The 23,780-nt window shown below is 51.0% G+C and overlaps 11 protein-coding genes across 11 annotated transcripts; 5 read left to right on the top strand and 6 right to left on the bottom strand.

Annotated features, from left to right (window-relative positions):
* Positions 1 to 43: 43 nt before the first annotated feature.
* Positions 44 to 2,587, top strand: AKAW2_31072A (putative alpha-glucosidase; the record flags this gene model as incomplete). Its single annotated transcript, XM_041687655.1, has 1 exon — positions 44 to 2,587. One exon carries the CDS (start codon positions 44 to 46, stop codon positions 2,585 to 2,587), a length of 2,544 nt encoding a protein of 847 aa, XP_041541519.1.
* A 478-nt stretch (positions 2,588 to 3,065) lies between these two features.
* MRP4 (mitochondrial 37S ribosomal protein uS2m) lies at positions 3,066 to 3,866 on the bottom strand (the record flags this gene model as incomplete). Its single annotated transcript, XM_041687654.1, has 1 exon — positions 3,066 to 3,866. One exon carries the CDS (start codon positions 3,864 to 3,866, stop codon positions 3,066 to 3,068), a length of 801 nt encoding a protein of 266 aa, XP_041541518.1.
* Positions 3,867 to 6,137: 2,271 nt separating this feature from the next.
* Positions 6,138 to 6,793, bottom strand: hel10 (putative high expression lethality protein Hel10; the record flags this gene model as incomplete). Its single annotated transcript, XM_041687653.1, has 2 exons — positions 6,138 to 6,435; positions 6,498 to 6,793. 2 exons carry the CDS (start codon positions 6,791 to 6,793, stop codon positions 6,138 to 6,140), a joined length of 594 nt encoding a protein of 197 aa, XP_041541517.1.
* A 2,619-nt stretch (positions 6,794 to 9,412) lies between these two features.
* Positions 9,413 to 10,139, top strand: AKAW2_31069A (putative phosphoglycerate mutase family protein; the record flags this gene model as incomplete). The annotated part of the gene is made up of 3 exons (XM_041687652.1): positions 9,413 to 9,659; positions 9,738 to 9,960; positions 10,025 to 10,139. The coding sequence occupies 3 exons, from the start codon at positions 9,413 to 9,415 to the stop codon at positions 10,137 to 10,139; spliced, it is 585 nt and encodes a 194-aa protein (XP_041541516.1).
* Positions 10,140 to 10,576: 437 nt separating this feature from the next.
* On the top strand, positions 10,577 to 12,364 carry AKAW2_31068A (putative 60S ribosome biogenesis protein Rrp14; the record flags this gene model as incomplete). The annotated part of the gene is made up of 3 exons (XM_041687651.1): positions 10,577 to 10,591; positions 10,660 to 10,743; positions 10,862 to 12,364. The coding sequence occupies 3 exons, from the start codon at positions 10,577 to 10,579 to the stop codon at positions 12,362 to 12,364; spliced, it is 1,602 nt and encodes a 533-aa protein (XP_041541515.1).
* A 730-nt stretch (positions 12,365 to 13,094) lies between these two features.
* AKAW2_31067S (uncharacterized protein) lies at positions 13,095 to 13,568 on the bottom strand (the record flags this gene model as incomplete). Its single annotated transcript, XM_041687650.1, has 1 exon — positions 13,095 to 13,568. One exon carries the CDS (start codon positions 13,566 to 13,568, stop codon positions 13,095 to 13,097), a length of 474 nt encoding a protein of 157 aa, XP_041541514.1.
* Positions 13,569 to 14,871: 1,303 nt separating this feature from the next.
* Positions 14,872 to 15,757, bottom strand: AKAW2_31066S (NuoI/complex I 23 kDa subunit family protein; the record flags this gene model as incomplete). The annotated part of the gene is made up of 3 exons (XM_041687649.1): positions 14,872 to 15,002; positions 15,060 to 15,325; positions 15,480 to 15,757. 3 exons carry the CDS (start codon positions 15,755 to 15,757, stop codon positions 14,872 to 14,874), a joined length of 675 nt encoding a protein of 224 aa, XP_041541513.1.
* Positions 15,758 to 16,122: 365 nt separating this feature from the next.
* acpA (acyl carrier protein) lies at positions 16,123 to 16,881 on the top strand (the record flags this gene model as incomplete). The annotated part of the gene is made up of 5 exons (XM_041687648.1): positions 16,123 to 16,341; positions 16,449 to 16,466; positions 16,556 to 16,636; positions 16,700 to 16,748; positions 16,832 to 16,881. The coding sequence occupies 5 exons, from the start codon at positions 16,123 to 16,125 to the stop codon at positions 16,879 to 16,881; spliced, it is 417 nt and encodes a 138-aa protein (XP_041541512.1).
* Positions 16,882 to 18,134: 1,253 nt separating this feature from the next.
* Positions 18,135 to 19,432, top strand: AKAW2_31064A (GOLPH3/VPS74 family protein; the record flags this gene model as incomplete). Its single annotated transcript, XM_041687647.1, has 4 exons — positions 18,135 to 18,404; positions 18,491 to 18,737; positions 18,833 to 19,326; positions 19,382 to 19,432. The coding sequence occupies 4 exons, from the start codon at positions 18,135 to 18,137 to the stop codon at positions 19,430 to 19,432; spliced, it is 1,062 nt and encodes a 353-aa protein (XP_041541511.1).
* A 1,435-nt stretch (positions 19,433 to 20,867) lies between these two features.
* AKAW2_31063S (NADP-dependent oxidoreductase) lies at positions 20,868 to 22,031 on the bottom strand (the record flags this gene model as incomplete). Its single annotated transcript, XM_041687646.1, has 1 exon — positions 20,868 to 22,031. The coding sequence occupies one exon, from the start codon at positions 22,029 to 22,031 to the stop codon at positions 20,868 to 20,870; it is 1,164 nt and encodes a 387-aa protein (XP_041541510.1).
* A 340-nt stretch (positions 22,032 to 22,371) lies between these two features.
* On the bottom strand, positions 22,372 to 23,676 carry AKAW2_31062S (phosphatidate phosphatase App1 family protein; the record flags this gene model as incomplete). Its single annotated transcript, XM_041687644.1, has 1 exon — positions 22,372 to 23,676. One exon carries the CDS (start codon positions 23,674 to 23,676, stop codon positions 22,372 to 22,374), a length of 1,305 nt encoding a protein of 434 aa, XP_041541509.1.
* Between the last annotated feature and the right edge of the window lie 104 nt (positions 23,677 to 23,780).

Below are 23,780 nucleotides of genomic sequence, written 5' to 3'. Positions count from 1 at the left end.
CACAGTCACTCAATTGACTCTGACCTAGGGAGTACACACAACAATGCCTCAAAAAGAGTTCGTCCCTAAGACTTATCAAGAGTCTCCAACTGGGGCTCAAGACTCCTCTTCTGTACATCTCCGCTCGAGCCCCGATGAGCGTTCCTTCGACTTCTCCTTTGAACCAATTCGCGAGAACCTATTCAGAGTCACCTTCTCGTCGCAAGACCACCCTCTCCCTCCCTTCCCCAGTGTGACCAAGCCAGCAACAAACCTAGATGGAGTCCAAGTCTCCACATCAGGCGGTTCGAATCAAAAGACAATCGAAGTGGGAGGCGTAACAGCGTCCGTTGAGTGGACCAACACCCCAGTCGTCTCCCTATCATGGAAGGGCACCGAGAAGCCCTTATATCGCGATCTGCCACTTCGCTCCTATGTCGCAGACTCCACCGGTATTGCACACTACACAGAGCATGACCGTGATTGCCTTCACGTTGGACTTGGCGAGAAAAGAGCTCCCATGGACCTCACAGGACGCCATTTCCAGCTCTCGGCCACCGATAGCTTCGGATATGATGTTTACAACACCGATCCTCTATACAAGCACATTCCTCTGCTGATCAAGGCATCGCCTGATGGATGCGTGGCCATCTTCTCGACAACACATGGCAGAGGCACCTGGTCTGTCGGCTCGGAGGTCGACGGCCTTTGGGGCCACTTCAAAGTCTACCGTCAAGACTACGGCGGATTGGAGCAGTACCTCATCGTCGGCAAGACGCTCAAGGACGTTGTGCGTTCCTACGCAGAGCTTGTCGGTCTTCCGATCCTCGTCCCCAGATGGGCATATGGCTACATCTCAGGCGGATACAAGTACACCATGCTTGACGACCCGCCTGCTCACGAGGCATTGATGGAGTTCGCAGACAAGCTGGAGGAGCACGGCATTCCCTGCTCCGCACACCAAATGAGCTCCGGATACTCGATCGCCGAAACCGAGCCTAAGGTCCGCAATGTCTTCACATGGAACAAACATCGCTTCCCCAATCCCGAAGAGTGGATTGCCAAATACCATGGTCGGGGTATCCGCCTTCTCTCCAACATTAAACCCTTCCTGCTCGCCTCACACCCCGACTTCCAGAAGCTCATTGATTCGAACGGGTTCTTCAAGGACCCTGCGAGCAACAAGCCGGGCTACATGCGACTGTGGAGTGCCGGAGGCGCAACAGGAGGTGACGGATGTCACATCGACTTTTCATCCGCTGTTGCGTTCAAATGGTGGTATGACGGCGTGCAGAGCCTAAAGCGCGCCGGAATTGACGCCATGTGGAACGACAACAACGAGTACACGCTCCCAGACGACGATTGGAAGTTAGCATTGGACGAGCCAACCGTCTCCGAGGCCGTCAAGAAGGGCGTCGAGAACTCCGTCGGACAGTGGGGTCGCGCCATGCACACCGAACTCATGGGCAAAGCCTCCCATGATGCTCTTCTCAACATTGAGCCCAACCACAGACCATTCGTCCTGACTCGCAGTGCCACGGCCGGTACAATGCGCTACGCTGCCAGCACCTGGAGCGGAGACAACGTGACCAGCTGGGAGGGCATGAAGGGAGCGAACGCTCTGTCCCTCAGCGCAGGTATCTCTCTTCTGCAGTGCTGCGGTCACGATATCGGAGGATTCGAGGGACCTCAGCCCTCTCCTGAGCTGTTGCTCAGGTGGATCCAACTGGGTATCCACTCGCCTCGGTTCGCCATCAACTGCTTCAAGACTTCTCCTGGGAACAGCTCCGTCGGAGACGTCATCGAGCCATGGATGTACCCCGAGATCACCCCTCTCGTCCGCGATACCATCAAGCGTCGCTACGAGATCCTCCCTTACATCTACTCCCTCGGTCTTGAAAGCCATCTGACCGCGTCCCCGCCCCAGCGCTGGGTAGGATGGGGCTATGAATCGGACCCAGAGGTATGGACCAAGGCCCTGAAATCGGGCGACGAGCAGTTCTGGTTCGGTGACACCATCATGGTCGGCGGTGTCTACGAGCCCGGCGTCAGCGTTGCCAAGTTATACCTCCCCCGTAAGGCTAATGACAAGTTCGACTTCGGATACGTGAACATGAACGAGCCTTATAACTATCTCGCCTCCGGACAATGGGTGGAAGTGCCCTCAGAATGGAGGAAGAGTATTCCCCTTCTGGCCAGAATCGGGGGAGCTATCCCTGTCGGAAAGCCAGTTCATACCAGGGTTCCTGGTGATGACACTCCGGCTTCTGTGGCTGTGAAAGAGATTGATGACTACCGTGGAGTCGAAATCTTCCCGCCCCGTGGTAGTTCTCACGGCCAGGTGTTCAGCACTACTTGGTTTGAAGATGATGGTATCTCGCTTGAGGCGCGCATCTCGGAGTATACTATCACGTATAGTTCCACGGAGGAGAAGGTTATTGTTGGATTCTCTCGTGATGAGAAGTCTGGATTTGTTCCTGCCTGGAAAGATCTTGATATCGTCCTTCATAATGGCGATGAGAGACGCGTTGTGTCGGATATTGGAAAGACTGTGGAGTATAAGGGTAAGGACTCTCGGGGACGCGTGGTTTATACCTTGAAGAACTAGATAGGGGATGTTGTGGTTGGTTTAGAAAGCTCGTTGAAGCTTTTAGCAATACGTGGTGGAAATTGTTTACTTGGAACAGAACGATTGATGCATGATGATAGATGTCGGTGGCGTTAGATAGTATAGAAGAGATCGTGTTTTGAATCAACTATTTGTTGTGACACACATAAATAACTTCTAGTTATAATGATACCTATTAGTAAGTACCCATAGGACGACGAGGCTGACTGAAACGCAATCAACCTAGGCGTAAGGCGTGGTCGGCCATGAACTGCGCAAACAGCTAAGGGGAACAAATGGACAAGACTATCCTAATCCATGAGACTAGACCAGAAGATCAATTCAAATAGCATTGTTGATACATGATATAACACCAGAGAAAAGGAAAATTTACAATGTCCTATACAATACAATCCCAGCCGAAAGTTCAGATGTAGACAGACAGATATCAATAAGAGCAATAGTCAACACTTCGACTCTATTCGTCATCCTTGGCCTCTTCCTTAGGCTTGTCAAGCGGGCTTCCCTCAGAAGGAACTTCCTCAGACACAACATCCTGAGAGGAAGCTTCTGGCGTCTGTCCTTCCGCGGTCTCCAGAGTCGTCTCCTCTACTTGCTGACGGAGTGGTTGCATGAGTTTGTACGTCCACTCACCCTTACGCGCTTGCGCCAATCTTCTCTGCTGACCCGCTTCTCCTGCCCGTCCCAGCACACCAGCAATCAGAGTCACGGAACGCAAACTGTCGTCGTTGGCAGGGATGGGGTATGTGACACGGGTCGGGTCGGCGTCAGTGTCGATGATACCGATAGTCGGGACGTTGTTGAGACCACACTCGTGCAACAGGACAACGTTCTCGACGGGATTCAAGCAAACAACAAGGTCGGGCTTAAGTGCACGGTAACCTTCCAATTCCTCTTTCCAGAGGTCCTCAATCGTCTCATCGAAGCCGTTCACGATCTTCTTTTCGCAATGGCCCAAGATCTGCTGGCCATTGGTCAAGCTACCAGGGATCCAACGCTCGAAAATGTGATATCCCTGAGCCAGTTCCGCGGCTCTGACCACCGCACGCTTCTGACCCTTTCGCGTGCCCGCAAAGAGAATCAATCCACCCCGGTAGGCAACTTCCTCCACAATCTTGGCCGCACGTCGGAGGTAAGCCGCCGTGATGTCAAGAGAGATGATGTGAGTCCCCTCCCTGATACCGAAGATATAGCGCGAGTTCTGGGGGTTCCAGCGGGAAGTCGAGTGTCCAAGGTGTGTCTGGTTGGCGAGGAGCATTTCGAGGGTAACGTCGGTGGCTTTGGGAGGGTTCTTAAGGAGGCTCTCTGGCCGGTAGACGCCGGTCACATCGCTACCGAGACTGTGGAATTTGATCCCTGAAAAGAAATGGTATGTTAGCTTTCCCTTCAGGCAGCGGCAGGTCTCACGGCCATGATGTTGCGGTACTTACTGCGGAGCGTGTTCGGATCCAAATTCTCTTGTGCACCAGACGTACCAGGCTCCGGCACCGCAACAGCCGGCGCAGGCGTCTCTAATTGAGGTGCTTGCTCCGCAACGATAGTCTGTACTGGGGTCTGGCCAGTCGTCTCGGTGGAAGAGAATCGGGACAAGATGCGCGACTGACGGGGAAGAGCCCGAAGCTGGCGGCCTGAATGAAGACGGTGGAATCAGCACCAATATTTCCTATCAATTATTCCAGTCCATAGAATAAACTCACTTTGCCGCACAAGTTGCCGAACAATCATACTGTCTTGTGTTGGCCGGAGTTCTGGTCTATCGCAGCTGGTTCAAGGGAATCTTCCGCTCGAACTTTTGATGTCGGGCTTGGCAACAACAGGTGCCTGAGGCGGGTAAATAATACGCTAAGCCGTTTACGGAATCAGTTCTAGATGTCGGGGAAATCAACTTGATCCCAGCAATTCCGACGCATCTCAGATTACTACTACGTACTTGCTTACTTCGTAATTGAAGCACACCACCTGAACGTTGATTTTTCTGTTCCAGAGAACCGCCAAACACAAACATGACTTACCTACCAATTCCTAGCAACGAGAGACAACGTCAAACGAACCAACAGTAACACTCGCATATCGCCCAGACCGCCAAACCATCACTCAACAGCAGAGACCAAACACAACAGCCCAATAACAAACCTTGTACTTACACTCCTCCGACATCTTCCGGAAAGAGTACGCAGGATGTCAGTTGATTCCACCAATCGACCACTACATCCCCTAGACCATCATGCAGAACACAGCACAGTAGCCAACCGCCCAAATGCCAATCTGCAAGTACAAAGTAGGGTACTAGGTTGGTAAATACATAACCGGCACATCGATACACAGAGAGAAAGCGACGATCATATACATAAAACCGAACATGCTCCGCCCCAAAACGAGGCAAACAATTGCCTATGAAGCGACACGCGTACTCACCAATGATCCTTGTCCATGTTATTTGTCAGGTCATATGTCAAAAGTCAACTTGCAGTGTGTGGGTGATCCATCCGACCCTTTAACCGCTCGGTCTCAGCCACGATCATTGATGGTCTGTCTATTTATCTATCTATCTGTTTAAGGTAATCGAGATGTCAAGGTGGGAATTTTGGGTTAGGGGGAATAAGTAAGCCGGGACATGTTGGGCCGCAGAAGTTTCGCACTATTCGCTTTGGGGTAAGTGTGCTTTTTCTCATCTTGGGATGTTTACCATCGTATTGTATACAGGAAGAGGAGGTTACATCGATCTATTTCTTTATCCCTCTAGATCGCGTAACGTGGGGTTAGATAGTTGGAAAGAAATGCAAAGAGGCATTTCTTTTTTATTTCCGTGGAATGTGCGGGATTCTTGTTTCTAAACCGGCAATACTACTAGTATTCTTGGAGGTAACTTTGTGAGGGGGGCCAAAACTTCCTGCTGTTGGTAGTATCAGAAGTTACAGCAGACATTACTGGCTGATGATGAGCTGGCTTTTGCTGATCACCTTCAGAATGATTCAACTTATTTTCCGGCATGAGAGAAACAGAAAAGCAAAGGGTGGGGTCGGGTCGTCGAGACTTTTCCACCCCGCCACCAACCTGAAGCCCCTCATCCTGTTAACATCATGGGGCGAAACTCAAATGCGTGAAGATCGGTCAAGTGGTGGGTGGTGGGAGGATGGTCGGATCGCGATTTTCTCTCCAAGAAAGGAGCTACCTGGGAATTTATGATTCTACAACTGACAAAATGACTGCTCAGGAGCCAAAAGTAAATGAGGCCAAAGACTGTATGATTCTTCGTAACGTAACCACAGAAGAGCTATGTAGACTGGAATACAGCGTTGGTATCAAGATTAAGAATTTCATCCGCGCCGGGTATGTGTAACAAGCAAAGCGATCTCAGTAATAGCAATGAGAAGAAAATGTAGAAAAAGCGATTCAATAATTCTTCATCCAAAACCCGGCCGGCCGAACGAAGCAAAAGTCGAAATTTCAGTCATTCACGGTAGTCGCAAGGAAATTCGTAAGAATAAGCAGGAAGAAAGCAATCGGTTTAGGAGAGAAGGAGAACCGTCTATCGCTTGAAGAAGCCGCCGAGCTGGTCCATCATGCCACCGCCGCCGTGGTGGGACTGGCCACCCTGAGGGGGGTAACCACCATAGCTGCTCTGGTAGTCCTGCTGCTGCTCATCCTTGTGCTTGTGCTTCTTGATGGCATCCTCGGCGATGCTTCCCATGATAGCTCCACCGATGGTTCCGAGGATTCCGTGATCGGCCTTGTGACCGGCAAATCCGCCCGCAAGACCACCGGCAATGGCACCACCGAGGCCACGCTCACCCTCCTGGGCTCCGCCGGGGGCACCCTGGTTGTATCTAGAGACAAGAAATGTTAGCTAGAGCTCATGAGTATCAAGGTACTATAGTGTATAACATACTCGCCACGCTGGTCCTGGCCGTACTGCTGACCACCCTGGTGCTGCTGGCCGTAGTGGCCCTCACCATACTGAGACTGTCCACCACCGCCGTAGTAGTCGCTGGAGGCACCACCCTGGCCGCCGTGCTGCTGGTGTTGGTGCTGGCTGTACTGATCATAGCCACCCTGCTGGCCATATCCTTGCTGAGGGGGGTATCCTTGCTGCTGGCCGTATCCACCTTGGCCGTAGCCGCCCTGGCCATAACCACCCTGCTGGCCGTAGTAGCCCTGGTTGTTGTATCCGTCGTAGCCAGACATGGTTATGATGTAGATTGGAGTTGTAGAGGTAGTTGATTGATAGATTGGTAAGGTTGATGGAGGAAGGAAGTGGAGTGGATTTGGTAAGATGATGGGAAGGTAAGACAGAACGAGGGGTTCCCAGGCCTTTTATAGTGGGATATTTGGCCACTGGATAAGGTGATCTGGCACTGCAGGGCTGAGCAGGCGCAGTGCTGACTCGCCCAGAAGGTGAGCCCCACCAAGATTCAATGATGCCCCCGCTACGCCAAGAGCCCAGCGCCAGCTGAGAAAACACGGGAACAAGTAATTACGCCGTTCAGTCACAGCCCCCGGTCAGAAATTAACCCGGTTTGAAGTGAGATTACGACTTCCATTGTGGCTGTTCGTTGAGGCTGATGCCGTACGGAATCACTAGATCCCCCGCCACCATGCAGCGCGGGGTGGCTGTGCCATGTGTTCATCTTGGACGCAGGGCGGGTGTTGATCTGGTCTTCCTTCCGGAATTGCTCCCCGCCAACCTGGGGATCAGGTACTTTTCTTTTTCTTTCTGCTTTGCCTGACAGTGGCAAATTTCAACAGGTTTCCATAGATCAATCATGCCTGTCATTATGCAATTACTTCGATACGCAGCGCATTACAGATCCGGCCCCTTACTTTCCCTTCACCCCCTAGTCATAGTAAGCGCCAGAGCTAGCCGCGACTGGAATTTTCGGCCTCGGAGTTAGCGCGGGTACATCGGTGACGTTACCATGGTATAATATTACACATCATACCGAGCTCACATGTGGCTCTCTCACACAGCCGCCCAGTGGCTTAGCAACCATTGTCGCATATTGCATAAAATAGTCAACTGCGTGCGCACATTTACTTAGGTATGGCTGTGCGAATCCATAAATAGTACTTACTACGTACTGATGCCGCAAAGCCGATACTGTATAGTACCAATACCATCTAGTCACCACCCTATTGGGCAGACTCAACATCGCAACCATCTGCTGGAGTTTTTACCGAAATAAGCCCCCATAATCCCTTCCCTGGAAATGCCGGATCATCGGAATAGCACATCTCCGTGTTTGCCGGATACTCTACGTACAACTTACCCAAGTAAGTAGGTTTGTTCCTAATTGGGGTCCAAAAACGACCGGCATTAGCAGGCAGACACATTATTACACTATTAGTGTAGAATTCCGTCCGCCTAGTGTTGCGAACACGTACGAGCAGTGGAGGGATCCGGAGTGAATCTGGTCTCTGAGTGGATCACTCGTCTTTGGTTCCAGACAGTTTTACTGGGTTTCGCTTCTCTTGGACCCTTGGCGGGTTGATACTTGCAACGATCCGGGCCTCGGGGCTATGGGCCACCACTGGGCAGTTGATCAGATCAGATACGTAGATAGAGAGATGATGTGCCCGGTTTTAGGTAGTCTAGATATACCTTGTAGATCGCATTTGGCCGAGTTAGCCTTGTCGAATGTCATTCTAGAATCCTCGGGTGTGCTGCGCCGAGATTAGTTCAGGGCGCACACCCTTCCTTGTGTATGGCGGCTGTTGTGCTCTGCCTAGCATCGGGCGGGATGTCAGAGCTGAAGGGATAGCCTGTCGATTCCACCTTGAAGTATGATGTCAACTGTAGGCAACAAATAACTAAGTTAATTATGAAAATATGGCAGAAGGCTGAATAATAAGCTGGACAATCTGCAAATACCATGCTTGGTCATCCCTCGTAGAATCACGATCACGATGGAATGATCCACGGAACCAAGTGCCTTCCTTTTATGTATAAAAACGCGGGGCCATAATCAACCACGAAAGTGCTTACAGCCTTACACACCAACCCAGCAATAAGCAACTACTTACCCATCTTTATCAAACCTTATCATACCAAGATCCCCCCAACCCCTTACAACCACCTCCCCAGCATACGCAAAATGCAAGGTTAACGGCACTACCATGTTGCACATCTCAAGCTTCGTACACTCAGCTAGCCCACGCGGCACCATATAATTCATTTCATTCCTCGATAAACATCTCAAGTATTCGCAAGGTACTCTCAAAAAGTGCCCCTCAAAAATACCCAAGAACTAGTCTAGACAGATCATCATCTGACTTCAGCGACCAGCTGGTGGAAGCAAACAGATTGGTCGCCTCTTAAGGTTATACTTTACGCGGTGCCTCTCGTGGTGGATAGCCCGCCTGACCGACAACTGCGACATCAGTAAGTTAGTAGTTATACTATGGAGGGGGCGAGGGAAGAAGCATGTTTCAACTGTAATGAGCACCCACTTGCGACCGTCACCGAGGTTTTTTTTCTTTCCCTACGATGAACACATGGATCATCCTGAAAATTCGCTCATAGTTGAGTTTGCAATGGTGGTGTGCGACAATTGTAGATCCACGCCTGTAGGTGGCAGGGGGTGCCACTGCGTATTAGTTGCTTCGGTTTTAAATAGTGCGTAGCGTTCCTTCCCTGGAATGCAGCAAAAATGAGGGAGCTTTAAAAAGTCTTTCGACTTCGAGATCATTCATCGAAGGACTCCTGACATATACTACTAGTTATCGATGTGTTGACCTTACGTCTGAAACCCCAGCAAATATTGTCGGATATATATACATAGTGCATCAGCTGGGCCTTACCACAGAATGAAATCCGTACTCATTCTACTATCCCCCCTATGCCTTTCTACCATCTTACACGCATCCCCAATATCTACGCCCAACCCCAACCCCCCGACAGTGTATCTCATCCGTCATGGCGAGAAACCGCCAGATCCTGAGGACAGTGGACTAAATGCCGATGGGTTCAAACGCGCCGAGTGCCTCCGGGAAGTATTCGGCGTGGGGTCACCTTATGAAATAGGCCATGTGATGGCACCCAAGATCAATAAGCGTAAGACATGGCGCATCTCAGGCGGTTATTCCCACTTTCAGGCTGGATAAGCTAATGTTTATGTTGGTGACTGCTCAGGAGGCCAGCATAGGCGTTCCTATGAGACCGTCCTTCCCGTCGCACGGGACCTTGGCCTCTCCGTTGATACATCCTGCAAGCGCAATCACGTTAAGTGTGTGGCGAAACGGATCAAAGAGTTCGAAGGAACAGGGAATATTTTGATCTCCTGGCGCCATGGTAAGATGAGGCAGATTGTCCAGGAGCTGGGGTATGAGGACCCTCCTGAATATCCTGATGATCGGTAAGTTATTGGATGGCATGGCTTCATGCTAGATGATTTACTAATGAATGGGTTTCCTATCTAGGTTCGATTTGATCTGGACGATTCCATTTCCTTATGATAATATCACTGAGATCCAAAGCGAAGAATGTCCGGAATTGGATGTGCCAGTGCCAGCACTACTGAAAGTGCAAGAGTAAATCATCATGGGCTGGTACCTGATGAGGAAACCCGCTGTCTATATGGTATGGGGGTTTCTTAATGAAGTTGATGACTTTCTGTATGGTATGGATGAATTCAAGTTCTTCTGTGCACCAACGTATCGTAGCTGTATAATGATGAGTGGGCTATGAACAGACTCGTAGTCATGTAGTACGTAGCTGTAATCTCATTGACCAGTTGCTCCTGCACAAGGTCAAACATTAATCCGAACAACAGTCTGTGTGCGCGGGCGGTGAACAGCCGAGCGGAGACAGAGCGCCAAGATTTCAACCTGCCCACCCAATTTTTTCGAGGTATCGCGGCCTTCACTACGTTCGACCGAGCGTTGCCCAAATTTCTCATCAACCTCCAGTATATTACTGGTTCAACGGCTTGGATCCCTTGGAAGGTCTGCGGTCACTCTGTTTCTTGAAGGATGGATGATATCGAGGTGTGTTGTTCCGTGCATTGCATTATGCCCGATCACGAGGTTGACCTCCTCTATTTTTTCTTCTTCAGGAACGCCTGCGAAGCCATGCTCAGGCCTTCGACGGTTTACTGTCGCTGATCCCGGCGAAATTTTATTACGGCGAAGATGGCAGTGTATGTGACTTGTCCAATCTGTTCTTGCTGCAAAATTTCCTCCTGCCCTTCCCTTTTCTCCCTTCGTCTCATTTAGCGTCGCGCTTAAGACACAGCTGACCAGTGGTTCCTGGAATAGGATCAATGGCAGCGCAAGAAGCAGACTAAGGAGCAGGCCCGTGAAGCCAAGCGGGCGAAGTTGGACCCCGATTCCGCCAAGTCAGCCAAGGATGTGATGGACGAGAATGCACGCAAGCGTAAACGTGACGAGGAAGGGAATGGGGAAGAAGACGACTCTTCTGATAACGGTGAACTCGGCTCCGAGAAGCCCAAGGAAGGATTGAAGAGAGGAGATGCCAACTCAAAGAAGCAAAAGCAGGCCGAAGACTCGGCTGATGCGGAGCGCACATCCGCCAAGTCGGCCGAAGAGGCAGAAGCGCGCAAGAAGTTGAAGGAGGAAAAGAAGGCCCAGAAGAAAGCTGCTCAGAAGGAGAAGAAGAAGGCCAAGGAAGCCGCTAGGAAGGTCAAGGTAGCCGAGCAGCCCGAAGAGACCGAAACACCTGCTGTACAAAAATCCGAGTCGAACCCCGCCAACAAGACCAAGGAACAAAAACAAGAACAAGAGGACAGCGATAGTGATGACAGTGAAATTGCGGACGGCGTCCCCGCCGAAGGTCTCTCGCTCGAGTTCAACGCCGAACAAGAAGAACAACCATCCTCTTCCGCGTCCACCCCCAACTCCCCTGGGTTCGATGCTTCCAATCCCCAATCGGGCAGCTCTTCCATATCCTCCATTGTTCCCCCCACCGAAGCCTCCAAATCCTCCACCTCCGAACCTAAGCCTCTCAAGCCTACCCCCGATGAGCTCAAGCAACGGTTACAGAAGCGGCTCGATGAACTTCGCGCAGCCCGCCATGCCGATGGGCTCAACGGAAAGCCCGCTAGAAACCGTCAAGAGCTAATCGAAGCTCGCCGCCAAAAAGCCGAGCAACGCAAAGCGCACAAGAAGGAGCTGCGCCAAAAGGCTAGAGAAGAGGAGCAACGGCTGAAGGATGAAGCCATGGCCCGCCGCTTTTCTCCTGGTGGCTCGGGATCCCTTCTCGCCTCCCCGCGCTCACCCGCTGATTCCGTCGGCTCGAACAACAACTACGCCTTTGGCCGCGTTGTCTTCGCAGATGGCCAACACGCCGACCCCACTCTTTCCGGAGTCCGGGAGCAACCTAAGAGCCATGGTCCTAAAGACCCTGCCGCAGCCCTGAAGGCTGTTGAAGCGAAGAAGGCCAAGCTCGCCGCCATGGACGAGCAGAAGCGGGCTGACATTGAAGAGAAGGACCTGTGGCTTAACGCGAAGAAGCGGGCACATGGCGAACGGGTCCGTGACGACACATCGTTGCTGAAGAAGGCGCTCAAGCGCAAGGAATCGGCGAAGAAGAAGTCCGAGCGCGAATGGAAGGAGCGTCTGGAAGCCGTGAAGAAGGGCAAGGACATGAAGCAGCAGAAGCGTGAAGAGAACCTCCGGAAGCGCCGAGAGGAGAAGGGCAACAAGGGAGGCGGCAAGAAGAAGCAGGCCGGAGGAGGTAAGAAGAAGTCCAGACCGGGCTTTGAGGGCAGCTTCAAGGCCAAGTCTGGAGGCAAGAAATAAGCAAACATTGTGCTGCTGTGTTGGAAGAAGAAGTGGAGACCCGTCCAAAGTGTAATACCAAGCTGCAACCTCTGACCATGTGTACATACACGCACAGAAGAATGGGGGCCGGAAGATTCAAAAAAACAAAACAACCAAAGGGAAAAAAAGGAAGAACAAAAGGGAAATTTCAGAGAGGAGCAGAAACATGCTACAGATTGAGCAAAAGAAGCTCGAGACCAAAAAGTTGAAGGGAGTGCGGGCATTGGAGAAACGGTGTTTGGGGAGTTTAAACTCTGGAGGTTCTCTGTTCATTTTGTGCATATATACCGAATCTCACGAAGCATTTTTTGTCTTTGTTTGTTGTTTCTTATGCCAGCTGAGCTTGCACAACTACTACATTCATGTACGAATTTGATTGAGTATGCACAATGCAGTTCGCAGCACAGTAGCTAAGAGAGAGACTCTATGAAGAGACCTTAGCTAACCATGCATACCAATAGTCATCATCTTCATTAGAATTGTCTGCCAGCAAACTTTTGTCTATGTCGTAACTCAGTCCAAGTCATACCTCATAAGTCATGAACCCGAAAGAGTTACCCATCATCACTCATCATCATCACTCATCCATCATCTATCGTCTATCACCACCATCTATATCAATCTATCATCATCAAAACTTTTTACCCCCTTCTCCAACCTCAACCTCAACCCCCCCTCCCCAATATATAAAAGCATGAAAGAAAGAGAATCAAGCAAACTCCTCATCCCTCGCCTCCAAACACGCATCCACCATCCCATCAACAGCCAACCCCCTCTGCACCTCCGTACAACACCCAATCTTGACCAACTCCGACAAAGCCTCGCCCACCCAATTCTGACAATTCCACCCGGGGAGATCATTCCGCACTTTAACCCTAGCGCACGCATCCCTGACCATCTTCCTAGAGATAGTAGTAGTAGTAGTAGTAGTAGTAGAGTTATTATCACCACTTACCGTCGATACGACGGGGATATTCCGCTCTAGTTTCGCGCTCTGCGTGGGATTCGTCCCGGTTACCTCAACGAATTTGAATTCGCCGGGGGGGCCCGTGATGTGGAACATGCTTTGTTGGTTGTCGGGGTATGTGGTGAGGAGGAGCACGGCGTGTCGGTATTTGATGAAGTCGAGGGGGGAGCCGTGGAAGACGAGGAGGGAGAGGGTGGTGGTGGTGGTAGTAGTCATATCGATGGGTAGTTAGGGAATGAGGGCTGGGTTCGGTTGGATGGGATGGGATGGGATGGGATGGTGATTCTTTCATTGTATAAGGGGGGGCCATCTCGTGATGAAAGGGCTTATATAGCTATGCTGTTACATTGAAGTTCATGACTTTGGTAGATGTTTGGGATATGCCGTGAGCGATATCTTAACCATATGCAGGACGTGATGGGACATATAGAAGTCTAGAAGGGTCTACAGATATGCTTAATTGCTCTGGAGAGTATCACGGTATGGACATAAGGGCTATGCCTAGGCATTCTCCTACAACTCATCTACCAGCACTGGAACGTGTCAACCTGCTACTGCACAAAGAAATTTCCAACACTAACCTTAACCTACTAGCTCTGTTGCTTTGTTACAGAACTACGGGACGGGACGTTCTCATCGCTACCAGAGATTGAGGGGAGAAAATAATGGCAGTTTCCTTTTATTTTGTGTGAGAGACGAGTGGTAGTTCCGTGGGAGGTCTCTGGTGTAGGGTTGTATATTCAGTTCTTGTATGGATAGTATGCCTTTGTGGATGGTCTGGACTCTTTGTTGGATACGGAGGCAGAGTTGCGGTGTAGGTGTTCTGTATACTGTGAAAGTATCATGTCGGACGAGATGGGTTTATCCACTATAGCTTTACCGGATATAGGGATGATTATGTCTGTGTTGCTGGGTATGCGTGGTTTTGTATGGGAGGGTAGGATATATCCGATAATTCCGATTGATAGGGGTAGGTAATAGCAATAGGCGGGTGGTGGGTTGGGAGAGATTGCTAGCTGAGTGCCGCAGTGTTGAGGATATTGCGTGCTTGGTTGGGCTGTGAGTGAGTGGCGGAGAGTATGGCAGACCAGTGTATTGCTATGTGATACCATAGCTTATAGTTGAGCATGGTTGCTGCACTGATAGGTTGTTGTTTAAGCACTATTCTGGCACATAACAAGGAAAAATTCTTTGATTGGATCCCTAGACAGACAAGAGTAAAAAAACAACACAACATGCAGGATTTCCTTCAACATCAAAGACAAAACCAGACCCGGAATCGAGTGGCCGATCTGATCAATTCCGGTAGACCCGACTAGTACAGAAGGTAATCAGGGAGGCGAAGGGGGGATGGGCGTGAGATATGTACAGCGTGGGGATAATTGGGGGTGGCTACAAGCCAGGCTTTCTAGGTCGGAAAGACTTTCTTTCTAATATCATGTTTTTCTCGCATCTCTTCCAAGGGGAGTGTCACATGGACACCGTGTCCGGTGTCATCATTGGCAAATACAGGTGCCGCTTAGCGGTAAGGAGCATCGGCTCTGATAGCAGCAGCAATTTCGGGCTCCCACTTGTCACCGTTGGCGAGAAGCTTCTCCTTGTTGTACAGCAGCTCTTCACGGGTCTCGGTGGCATATTCGGCGTTGGAAGCTACGCGACATTGTCAGTAAACGACTCACGTCCTACAGAATTTTACTGATTACTCACTCTCAACAATAGCGTCGACAGGGCAACTCTCCTGGCAGTAACCACAGTAGATGCACTTGGTCATGTCGATATCGTAACGCGTCGTGCGACGGCTTCCATCCTCACGCTCCTCAGCCTCGATGGTGATAGCCTGGGCCGGGCAGATGGCCTCGCAGAGCTTGCAGGCAATGCAACGCTCTTCACCGGTGGGGTAGCGACGCAGAGCGTGTTCGCCACGGAAACGGGGGGAGATGGGACCCTTCTCGAAGGGGTAGAAGATGGTGTAACTAGACGACCAGCGCATCAGCCGCAAGTTCATTGAGACAGAACGATCCTCTCCAAGATAATGAAAAGCAATAGACAGGCTTAGAAGGCCCACGAGATGTTCTGATAATGATATCCACCGAGGCAGACCTGACGAAGCTGGATGGGGCGACTTACGGAGGTCTGAAGAACTGCTCCAGCACGACGTACATGCCGCGCAACAACTCAGCCATAAGGAAGTACTTTCCGGCCTTGTCGAGAGAAGACTCAGTGCCTTCGTCCCATTTCTTCGGAGGGGGCAGACGGAAGCCCGGTTGGGGGGGACCAGCTGGCGTAGCTGCCCGGTTCACCGAGGAAGAGAAGTTTGCGATGGATCCCAAGGGCGAAGAGCGGAGAGGGAAGGCTGTAGGACGAGAGTAGGCGACGAGCCTGGCGACGGACTTGGGGGCGGCCATCGCGGAAGTCGAAGAAGCGCGCGAAAGAGCGGGGATGACGAGGGGGGAGGTCAATTGACAGAGGGGGGGAACAGCAGCAATTCGAACCAGAAGCGGTTGGAGGTGGAAGTCGACGAAGTTCTGCTTGGGTCGCCGGCCTGCTTAGGTCATGGCTTTCTGCCGCCCCGTGATTGGCCCGCCGCCAGGATTTTGCTTCCTCCGAGCCGCAACAGAATCCAAACCCGTTCATCATTCATCGCTTCATTTCCCCCAATCTTTCCCCATTCCATCACTACCTTCTCCTCCTCAATCTCCCCCCCACTCCACCTCTTCTTCTTACACAGGCCCTTTTTAGCCTCCCTTTTCAGCTTCATCTTCCTGCCATCATGTTCCGCTCCGCTGTCGTCCGCTCCCTCAGGGCCTCCGTCCCTCGTGCCGTCAAGACTCCGGCTCCCTTCCAGATCCGTAGCTCTCCTGTCGCTCGTCCGGCCCAATTCGCCCCTCGCTTTGCCTACCAGGGTGTCAGACTCTACTCCGCTCCCGCCGGTCTCAACAAGGACGAGGTTGAGGGTCGGATAGTCAACCTTTTGAAGAACTTTGACAAGGTGCGTCCGGAATCGCGCGTTTTCAACTTCTCGCTCAAGGCGAGGAATTGCAAGCTATCAAGAAATATAAAACAAGCACAGTGACTGACAGGCTGGAATTATTACAGGTCTCCGATGCTAGCAAGGTTAGTTTGGATACCCGATGACGCCCGATGTCATTGGCCGGGATTTCCCGCGGGTAAAGAATCATAGCTTAACGGTTGCGATGTAACAGATCAACGGTGCCTCTCACTTCGCGAACGACCTCGGTCTGGACAGCTTGGATACCGTTGAGGTCGTCATGGCCATTGAGGAGGTATGGATATCGCATATGCCCTGGTTTATACTTGACGTTGTATACTGATAGGGATGTCTATAGGAATTCAGCATTGAGATCCCCGACAAGGAGGCCGACTCCATCCACAGCGGTAAGTGCAGCTTTGGGATGAGATGCCCTTAACAGGGTATTGCGACGCCGGAGAACATCTACTGACCATCCCTTCTGCTATAGTTGACAAGGCTGTTGAGTACATCCTTGGTCAGCCCGATGGTAAGTTTTAACATAACACACTTTGTTGTGCAATTGACTAGGACTTGTGGGGATTGGTACTGACAACTCTGCTAGCTCACTAAATATGAACGTAATGCGAGGACTCGGAGTGGATTGGGGGATTTAGAATAGAAAGGAAAGGGACTTCTGGCGTGCATCTACATGGGACTTGCCATAGTGGAGGTACCCGGAGTCGGTCACGCTACTCTGTATGCTGATACATGCCTGTGCTCTTTCACTCTATTATATCGTGTATATCATCTTCAATGCAGTTTTGACTGATTTTGGCTGGTCTTTTCGTATGAAACATCTTCTCTTCTTTTTTATTGCTTTTTTATTGAGTGTTGTTGAACAAGTCATTCCATTTGCTGGGGAACCAATGCTGAGGGAACTGATAGCGTCCAATTAAGCTTGGTATTGCACGCGGTGTTCAGGTCGGAACGAATCTGATATGCGGTTCCGTGGGATGACGTGGAGGCTACCGATTCGGAAGCAATCAACGAGAAATGTTTTAAGTGCAGGGCCCCAGCCAGCATAATATAAGTGAAAAGGGCTGGGATTTCCTGCTGCAGCCCTGAAACCAATGTTTAGTGCGACTGAAGCAGAGAGAGAAAAAAATGAAATAAAATAAAAATAAAAATAAAATACGCAGGGGCCTGGAACCGAGTGGGCTGGGAATAGATAAGTAGTAAGTAGTAAGTAGTAGTGACCATAAAAGAATGGGGTCCGTCACCGGAGAAGCAACAACTAACTACTAACTGGAGACGCCCAGCCAAAGGAAGACCAAGCGCCAGATAGCCTTAGCGACCGCATCGACCGCATCAATCTTTATATCTCCTCCATCCAACACTTCCCTCCCCGGGTTTTTATCTCCCACCACCACCCTTCTTTTTTCCTTGTCTTGAGTTCTCACCGGGCTGTAATTGGGGTTTCTTGTCGCTGCTCGGCTCAGTTACCCACTTCTCTGGCCGCCCGTCTCCTTCTTCCCCCATTGATTGTCGGCCTGCCTTTCCTCTTCGTCGTCGTCTTCCACCACAACTAACCCCCCCTGACAATTTCCCGTCTAGCAAACTTTCCGGCGTCACTCTTCCATTCTAGCAACTCCAACCTCCGATCTTCCTACCCGCCCAATAAGCAAACTTCTGTCCATGTCGCAGACGATAACGGCATAGACTCCATCATTTGCGTGCTTATCGACACCACCCTGGTTCCCTTGATCCCTCCCTCCCCCCCACTCCCGTCCTCCAGCCGCATTTAGATCCTCATGGCCTCAGCCGGGGGCTTGACTCGCCGGAGAGGCGGCGGTCGAGTCGCTGGCGCCGAAGACAACGACGACAGCAGAGTCTCTTCGCCCGTGTCGAGAAATGGTTCGTCGCTGGATAACCGCATTCCCGAGACCTCGTTCACCAGCTCCGAAAACGGTCACAAAATCGCCTTCGATCCTAGGGACATCAGTGAGACGGAGGAACGCAGCAAGCAGCCCAAGTTGACGCTGATGGAAGAGGTGCTTCTGTTGGGCTTGAAGGATAAGCAGGTGAGCCCCCTAGCCTGGCTACGCGCATCTACACCCAGTGTTCAATGACTGACAGGCGCGTCCGGGATGGCTTGGTGTCGCTGTAGGGTTATCTGTCTTTTTGGAACGAGAACATCTCATACGCTCTCCGAGGATGCATCGTGATCGAGTTAGCGCTCCGTGGTCGGATCAGCATGCAGAAGGACTCCTCTCGGCGACGTTTCCCTTTGGCCGATCGGGTGATTGAGGTGGTCGACGATACGCTAACTGGGGAGGTCTTGCTGGACGAGGCGCTGAAGATAATGAAGTCGAGTGAGAAGATGAGCGTGAACTCCTGGATCGATTTGTTGAGCGGTACGTTACGCAGGAGCATCTCCCATCATAATCCTTATTCATTCTTCCGCGATTGCTATTGACGCATTGGCTGACTCGACGTGCCTTCCGGGCAGGTGAAACATGGAATCTGATGAAGATTGGCTACCAACTCAAGCAAGTGCGCGAACGCCTCGCCAAAGGTTTGGTAGACAAGGGTATCCTCCGCACCGAAAAGCGGAACTTTCTCCTCTTCGACATGGCTACGCATCCCGTCGCCGATGGAGGCGCCAAGGACGATCTCCACCGCCGCGTCCGCAACGTCTGCAGCAGCCGTACAGTGATCCTCCCGGCAAATGCATGGCTTCCTGAGGACGTCGAGTTCCGTTACCTACGAACCATCACCATGGTATGCGCGGCCTATGCGGCCAACGTGCTGGAGAACGCTCTGGTCACAATGAGTCACGAGGCCCGCGAAAGGGCATTCGCGCAGGTGGATGAGTTGCTTGCTGAATACTCTCAGTGGCCATTTGCCCGGAGAGCAGGAGGGTCGCAGGCCATTGGAGCCAATCTGGCACAGGCTATCAACGACGAGGTGAACAAATCTAAGGACCGAGAACTTCAGATGGAGGTACGTTGCTCCTCATTCATTGACTACTCTGCGCCCAGTGCTAATCCTCTTGCAGATTGTGGCAGCATGTTTGAGCGTTTTCACTAGACTCGACTCCCTACTGTAAGGGTATTATCATTCTTCGTCATCTGCTATAGTCCCCAACCTAGTTTGTCTTTTTACTTTCCTATTATTTCCCCTTATGCTATTGGTTTCTGAATCCACAAAACAACTACCCCGGGGGAGCTCTACTTGGCTTCATCTTGAAGTAGTCACCGGTATACCGGTTGGAACTGGCAGAGTGGCGTTTATATGAAATCCGTCTTGCATTGTTTTGCACGGGATGTTCGATTCGATCTCCATTGATCTGTGTTTTCATCGTCTGCTTTTGTTCCACAGCTTTCTTTTCCACCCATCGACTCGCCCGCTCCCTCCCTCTATTTTCAAGGAGGTAAAGCGCGGCCATGCCATATGTATTTCTCAAAGCACACACTCCCCCAATTCCCACAGGAATTGTACGCACCTCTGGGAAGTTAAACCCCGTTCAGATGCATGCAGCCAGGACAGACAACCAGCACCGGGGCGCCTTCCAGAACACTGAACCCGGTATGCCATGACAAGGACGCAACTGGTTTGTGCCTTTGTCATCAGACAACCAAAAACTATCGAAAAGAAGAAGGAAAAAAAATTTAAAGAGAGATTAAGAATGAGTGCTACACATGGAGACAGAACCATCCAAAGAGGGCCTTGCGCGGACCTCTGCTTTTACTTTATTTACTATTCTATTTATGATTCTTTTATTTCCCTCTAAAAATTTATTTTCTTCTACTATTCTCCCCCCACTTCCGTTTTTTCTTCTACCTAAAGTCATTATTCCAATTTGTTTCAACTTCCTCTAATTATCCCCATAACATAACCCCCACCCCTCTTTATTTTCCTTGCTTCTCTTAACACGTGTAGCAGAGGGGAGCTTAAAGTTTCCTGTCCGTTTCCTCTCCGTCTACTCCGTTCCATTCATGAATGTATCTACCATGTACACCGGGTGGCTTGTGCTGTCGAATTCGTCTTCCTTCTTATCAATTCTTCTTTTCTTTTTGTTTCCGTTCCCTTTCGATCATCACGTCGCACCAAAGTCTTGTCGTGAGTGAAGTTCCTTGTTTGACCTGTGCGAGCACCTGACTGGGATTGGGCCTGTATGTGTTTCTACTCCCCTTTCTCTTTTCCGATTTCCTTTTCTTCTCTTCTTCTTTTCTGTCTGTTGATTGTGCTTCTAGCGCTTTACTCTTCCACCATGTCGTTAGTTACTTTCAAGCGTATGCTTCGCCTGCCTGTAAAATTCAATAACAAGAAAAGAATTTTGGTATCAATCCGTCTCATGCGCCCGGGCTAACGAGATACTTTGCTTTGGTCTGCCCTTCTCTGACGATGGTCTATAGATCTACTAGTCTAAACATTGATGAAGCTAATCGCTAATGTAGCTGCCGAGTATGGTACATTCACTGAGCTGTCATGCTGCTTAGAAATACAAGATCACGAAGAAGATAGATATCAGACGCTTCATGCTAGTTAACCCGGATCACCATCATACCTCCCCGTCGCCCTCCGCCCGCTCCTGCCGCTCCCGAGGATAGCACGTCCGTGCCGTCAACTAAGTCCTTGATGCTCTCGACCCTCCCTCGGACCTCGTCTGCCTCAACTAGCTCGGAAATCCGGCTCAAGGCCTCACCATTGGGGCTGACAAGAATGAAGCGACTAAGCACGCCATCCTTGCGTGGCTCATCGTCATCGAGAGGGTCCCTGGCTTCCGCCGGCGTCGAGTCTACCGCGGTCAGGACAGCACCATGCTCTTTGATGACCTTCGGAGAGTGTGCTTGCTCGAACATCTCCTGACCAGCGCAGTCCAGGACAACATCTACCGGGTCCCAGCGGTTCTTGCGAAAGATGGACCCGAGATCATAGTCATGTGGTAGGGGAAGTGGCGCATAGATTGTCGCGTCCACGTCGTATTCTTTCCGCAGGTAATCCTCCTGGTCTTCAGCGTCACAGGTTGCGCAAATCCAGGGCCGCGAGTGCGGGAAGAGCTTATGCGATCGAAGCAATTGTAGTGCCTGAGTGGCAATTTCATTGTTGCGCGCGTTGGTAATGAGAACCCGTAGCTGCTGGCGACCCTGTTTGACGTCGGCGGTGTCAAGCCCGGCGTACTTGAATAACGCCTCCCAGGCCGTCAAGGCGGGCATGGGTATGGTAGCTGCCTCAGCAGCGCTGATGTTCTTGGGCTTGTACGCCAGCTCATCTTCCGATACGATGACGTAGTCGGCTGCTGCACCGTCGCGCGTGTGCTTGATCAGCCCAAAGACGGCGTCGTCAACCTTGAATTTGGGCCCGTCTGGGTTCCAGTGATCTTTTTCAGGGGTACTAATGACTGTACCGCAAAAACTATGCAAAGGGATCTGCGGAATGGACTTGGATGGGTTCAGAATATTAGATAGCCGGAGCTCATCATGGGAAAAGGCGGCTGCCTGCACCTTGACGAGATAGTCGTTCCCTGAAGGGATGGGAGTTTGAAAGTCCGTGTCGAACTTCACATGGGAATCCGTCCTAGGCTCGTCCATAGATGTGTGGTCTGTGACGGCTGTTGATGCCGGGCTGAAGTAAAGCGCCCTCATTGTTGGTGGCACGAACGTCTGTTCGTCCATCGTGGTTGACTGAGGCTTTGCAGGCTTCATGACGATTTGCTCGGTCCCTCTGATGCGTGATAGTGTCGCAGTCACCGATCGTATTCAATGGAGTATTAAACTCAATTGACATGAACCGCTGCAACAGTCGAGTGCTGCGAAGCTTCGTTATGCTTAGTGCCAGGTGGGACGAATTCTTTCAGTGGATAAGCCTTGACTTTGGTATATTCTGAGCTTCTTCCGGTAACTCGGGGAAAATAAAATGATCTGCAACCCTTGGGCACAAGAGAGCTTAGTATAAATTCTGGTGTGGGCGGCAGCCACCGCGGCTGCGGGTGAACATACTCTCATGTTGACGTAACCCAAGAGAGAACGGCTTATCTCAGCACCGTCAATAGATCGACTGATCAGGCGATATTGAGCTCATCACCAAGTCTTTTGGCGGTGGCGGAAGTTTCTGTGGGTAGACCAGGCCTTGTTTTGGGGACTGTGCCTGTCGACTGCTTGACTTAAGTTCAGCCACCAGATGATGCACTTCCGCCGGTTGTTCGAACACCCTCCACACGTGTTCTGGAATACCCGCAAACGCAGTTTTGAACCTCTCTGGGGCGTTCTGTTCATCCAAGTGAGGCACGTCTGTGACCTTCCTGATCCAAATTGCTTGGATCCAGTGCGGATGCCTCTTATAAAGTTCTGCGTAGGCCTCGGGATCTTGCTGGGTGGAGTCTCCGATACAGAGCACTTGGCGCTTGGGAAACCATCCATGAATTTTCTCCCCACGGTCCACTTTGTACTCGTGTGTGTTAACGGTGAAGGACTTTACTAGCTCGCTGATATCCAACCAGGATGAGTCTCGAAGAATCATCGTACCCGGACTGAAATATGAACCAAGGAATCCGTGCAAAAAAGGGTACAAATTATAAGGAGAAGCCGAGACATAGAACCATGCGGGTACAAGCTGGTTCTGAATATGGGCATAGAGCTGAGGCATTCCGGCAATAGGCTTGGGGTCTTCGACGAACGTGGTGCGAAGGATGCCAGTGGTCTCAGAAGTCTTGGTGTACTTGATTGTATCGTCGATGTCGGAGATGACAAGCCAACCTTCTGGACCAGCAAAGATGGTGTCCATGAAAACCTGGTTTCCCCAACCTCGAAGATATGATCGGATTTTAGTGCCATCTGTGATGTGCTTGCTGTTTGCGCTAATTGTCTGACTACTGATGCCACTCTCATCGGTGGGCCCGATCTTCTGCATCTGGATGGTGCTGTTCGGCAAGGGAGTTTCGAGTGTCATCAAGTGTGCAGAGGCAGTATGGAACAGGAATGGCTGTAGTCGTTCTGTTATTCGATGGCGTGTCTCCTTGTCCGTTCCTATCTCTCCGTCCAGTCCAATGAGGTCTGCAATCATGGCGACGAGCTTGGTGATGTCCCTTCGGCTATTCTTGCGGAAAGCGCAGGCCACGACTTCTGCGTGCCATGATGCCTGTCTTGATGCTGTGGGCGCCGGTACCTGATAGGCAGTGTTATCAAACAACCATACGGTATGCTGACGAGCGTCTGCCGTTTGAATCGATGGGGGCTTTGAGATGAATGAAGTGACCATTTGGAGCATGTTTGACTCTCGCTTCCATGCATGTACTACCCGTGCGACCCTGTGAAGGACGGTAGGGTCTTTGAGGTTTGTATCAGAAGACATGTTTAGTGCGTATCTTCTCGTGTGAGCTTAATTCCCTCACGATTGTAATGTGATAAGTTGAGTTGAATTGAGAGCGATACTGAAAGATAGAATCGCATTCTGCA

The sequence above is a fragment of the Aspergillus luchuensis genome, chromosome 3, assembly GCF_016861625.1.
Source record: "Aspergillus luchuensis IFO 4308 DNA, chromosome 3, nearly complete sequence".
Lineage (NCBI taxonomy): Eukaryota > Fungi > Ascomycota > Eurotiomycetes > Eurotiales > Aspergillaceae > Aspergillus > Aspergillus luchuensis.
This window is presented reverse-complemented; position numbering and strand designations above follow the sequence as displayed.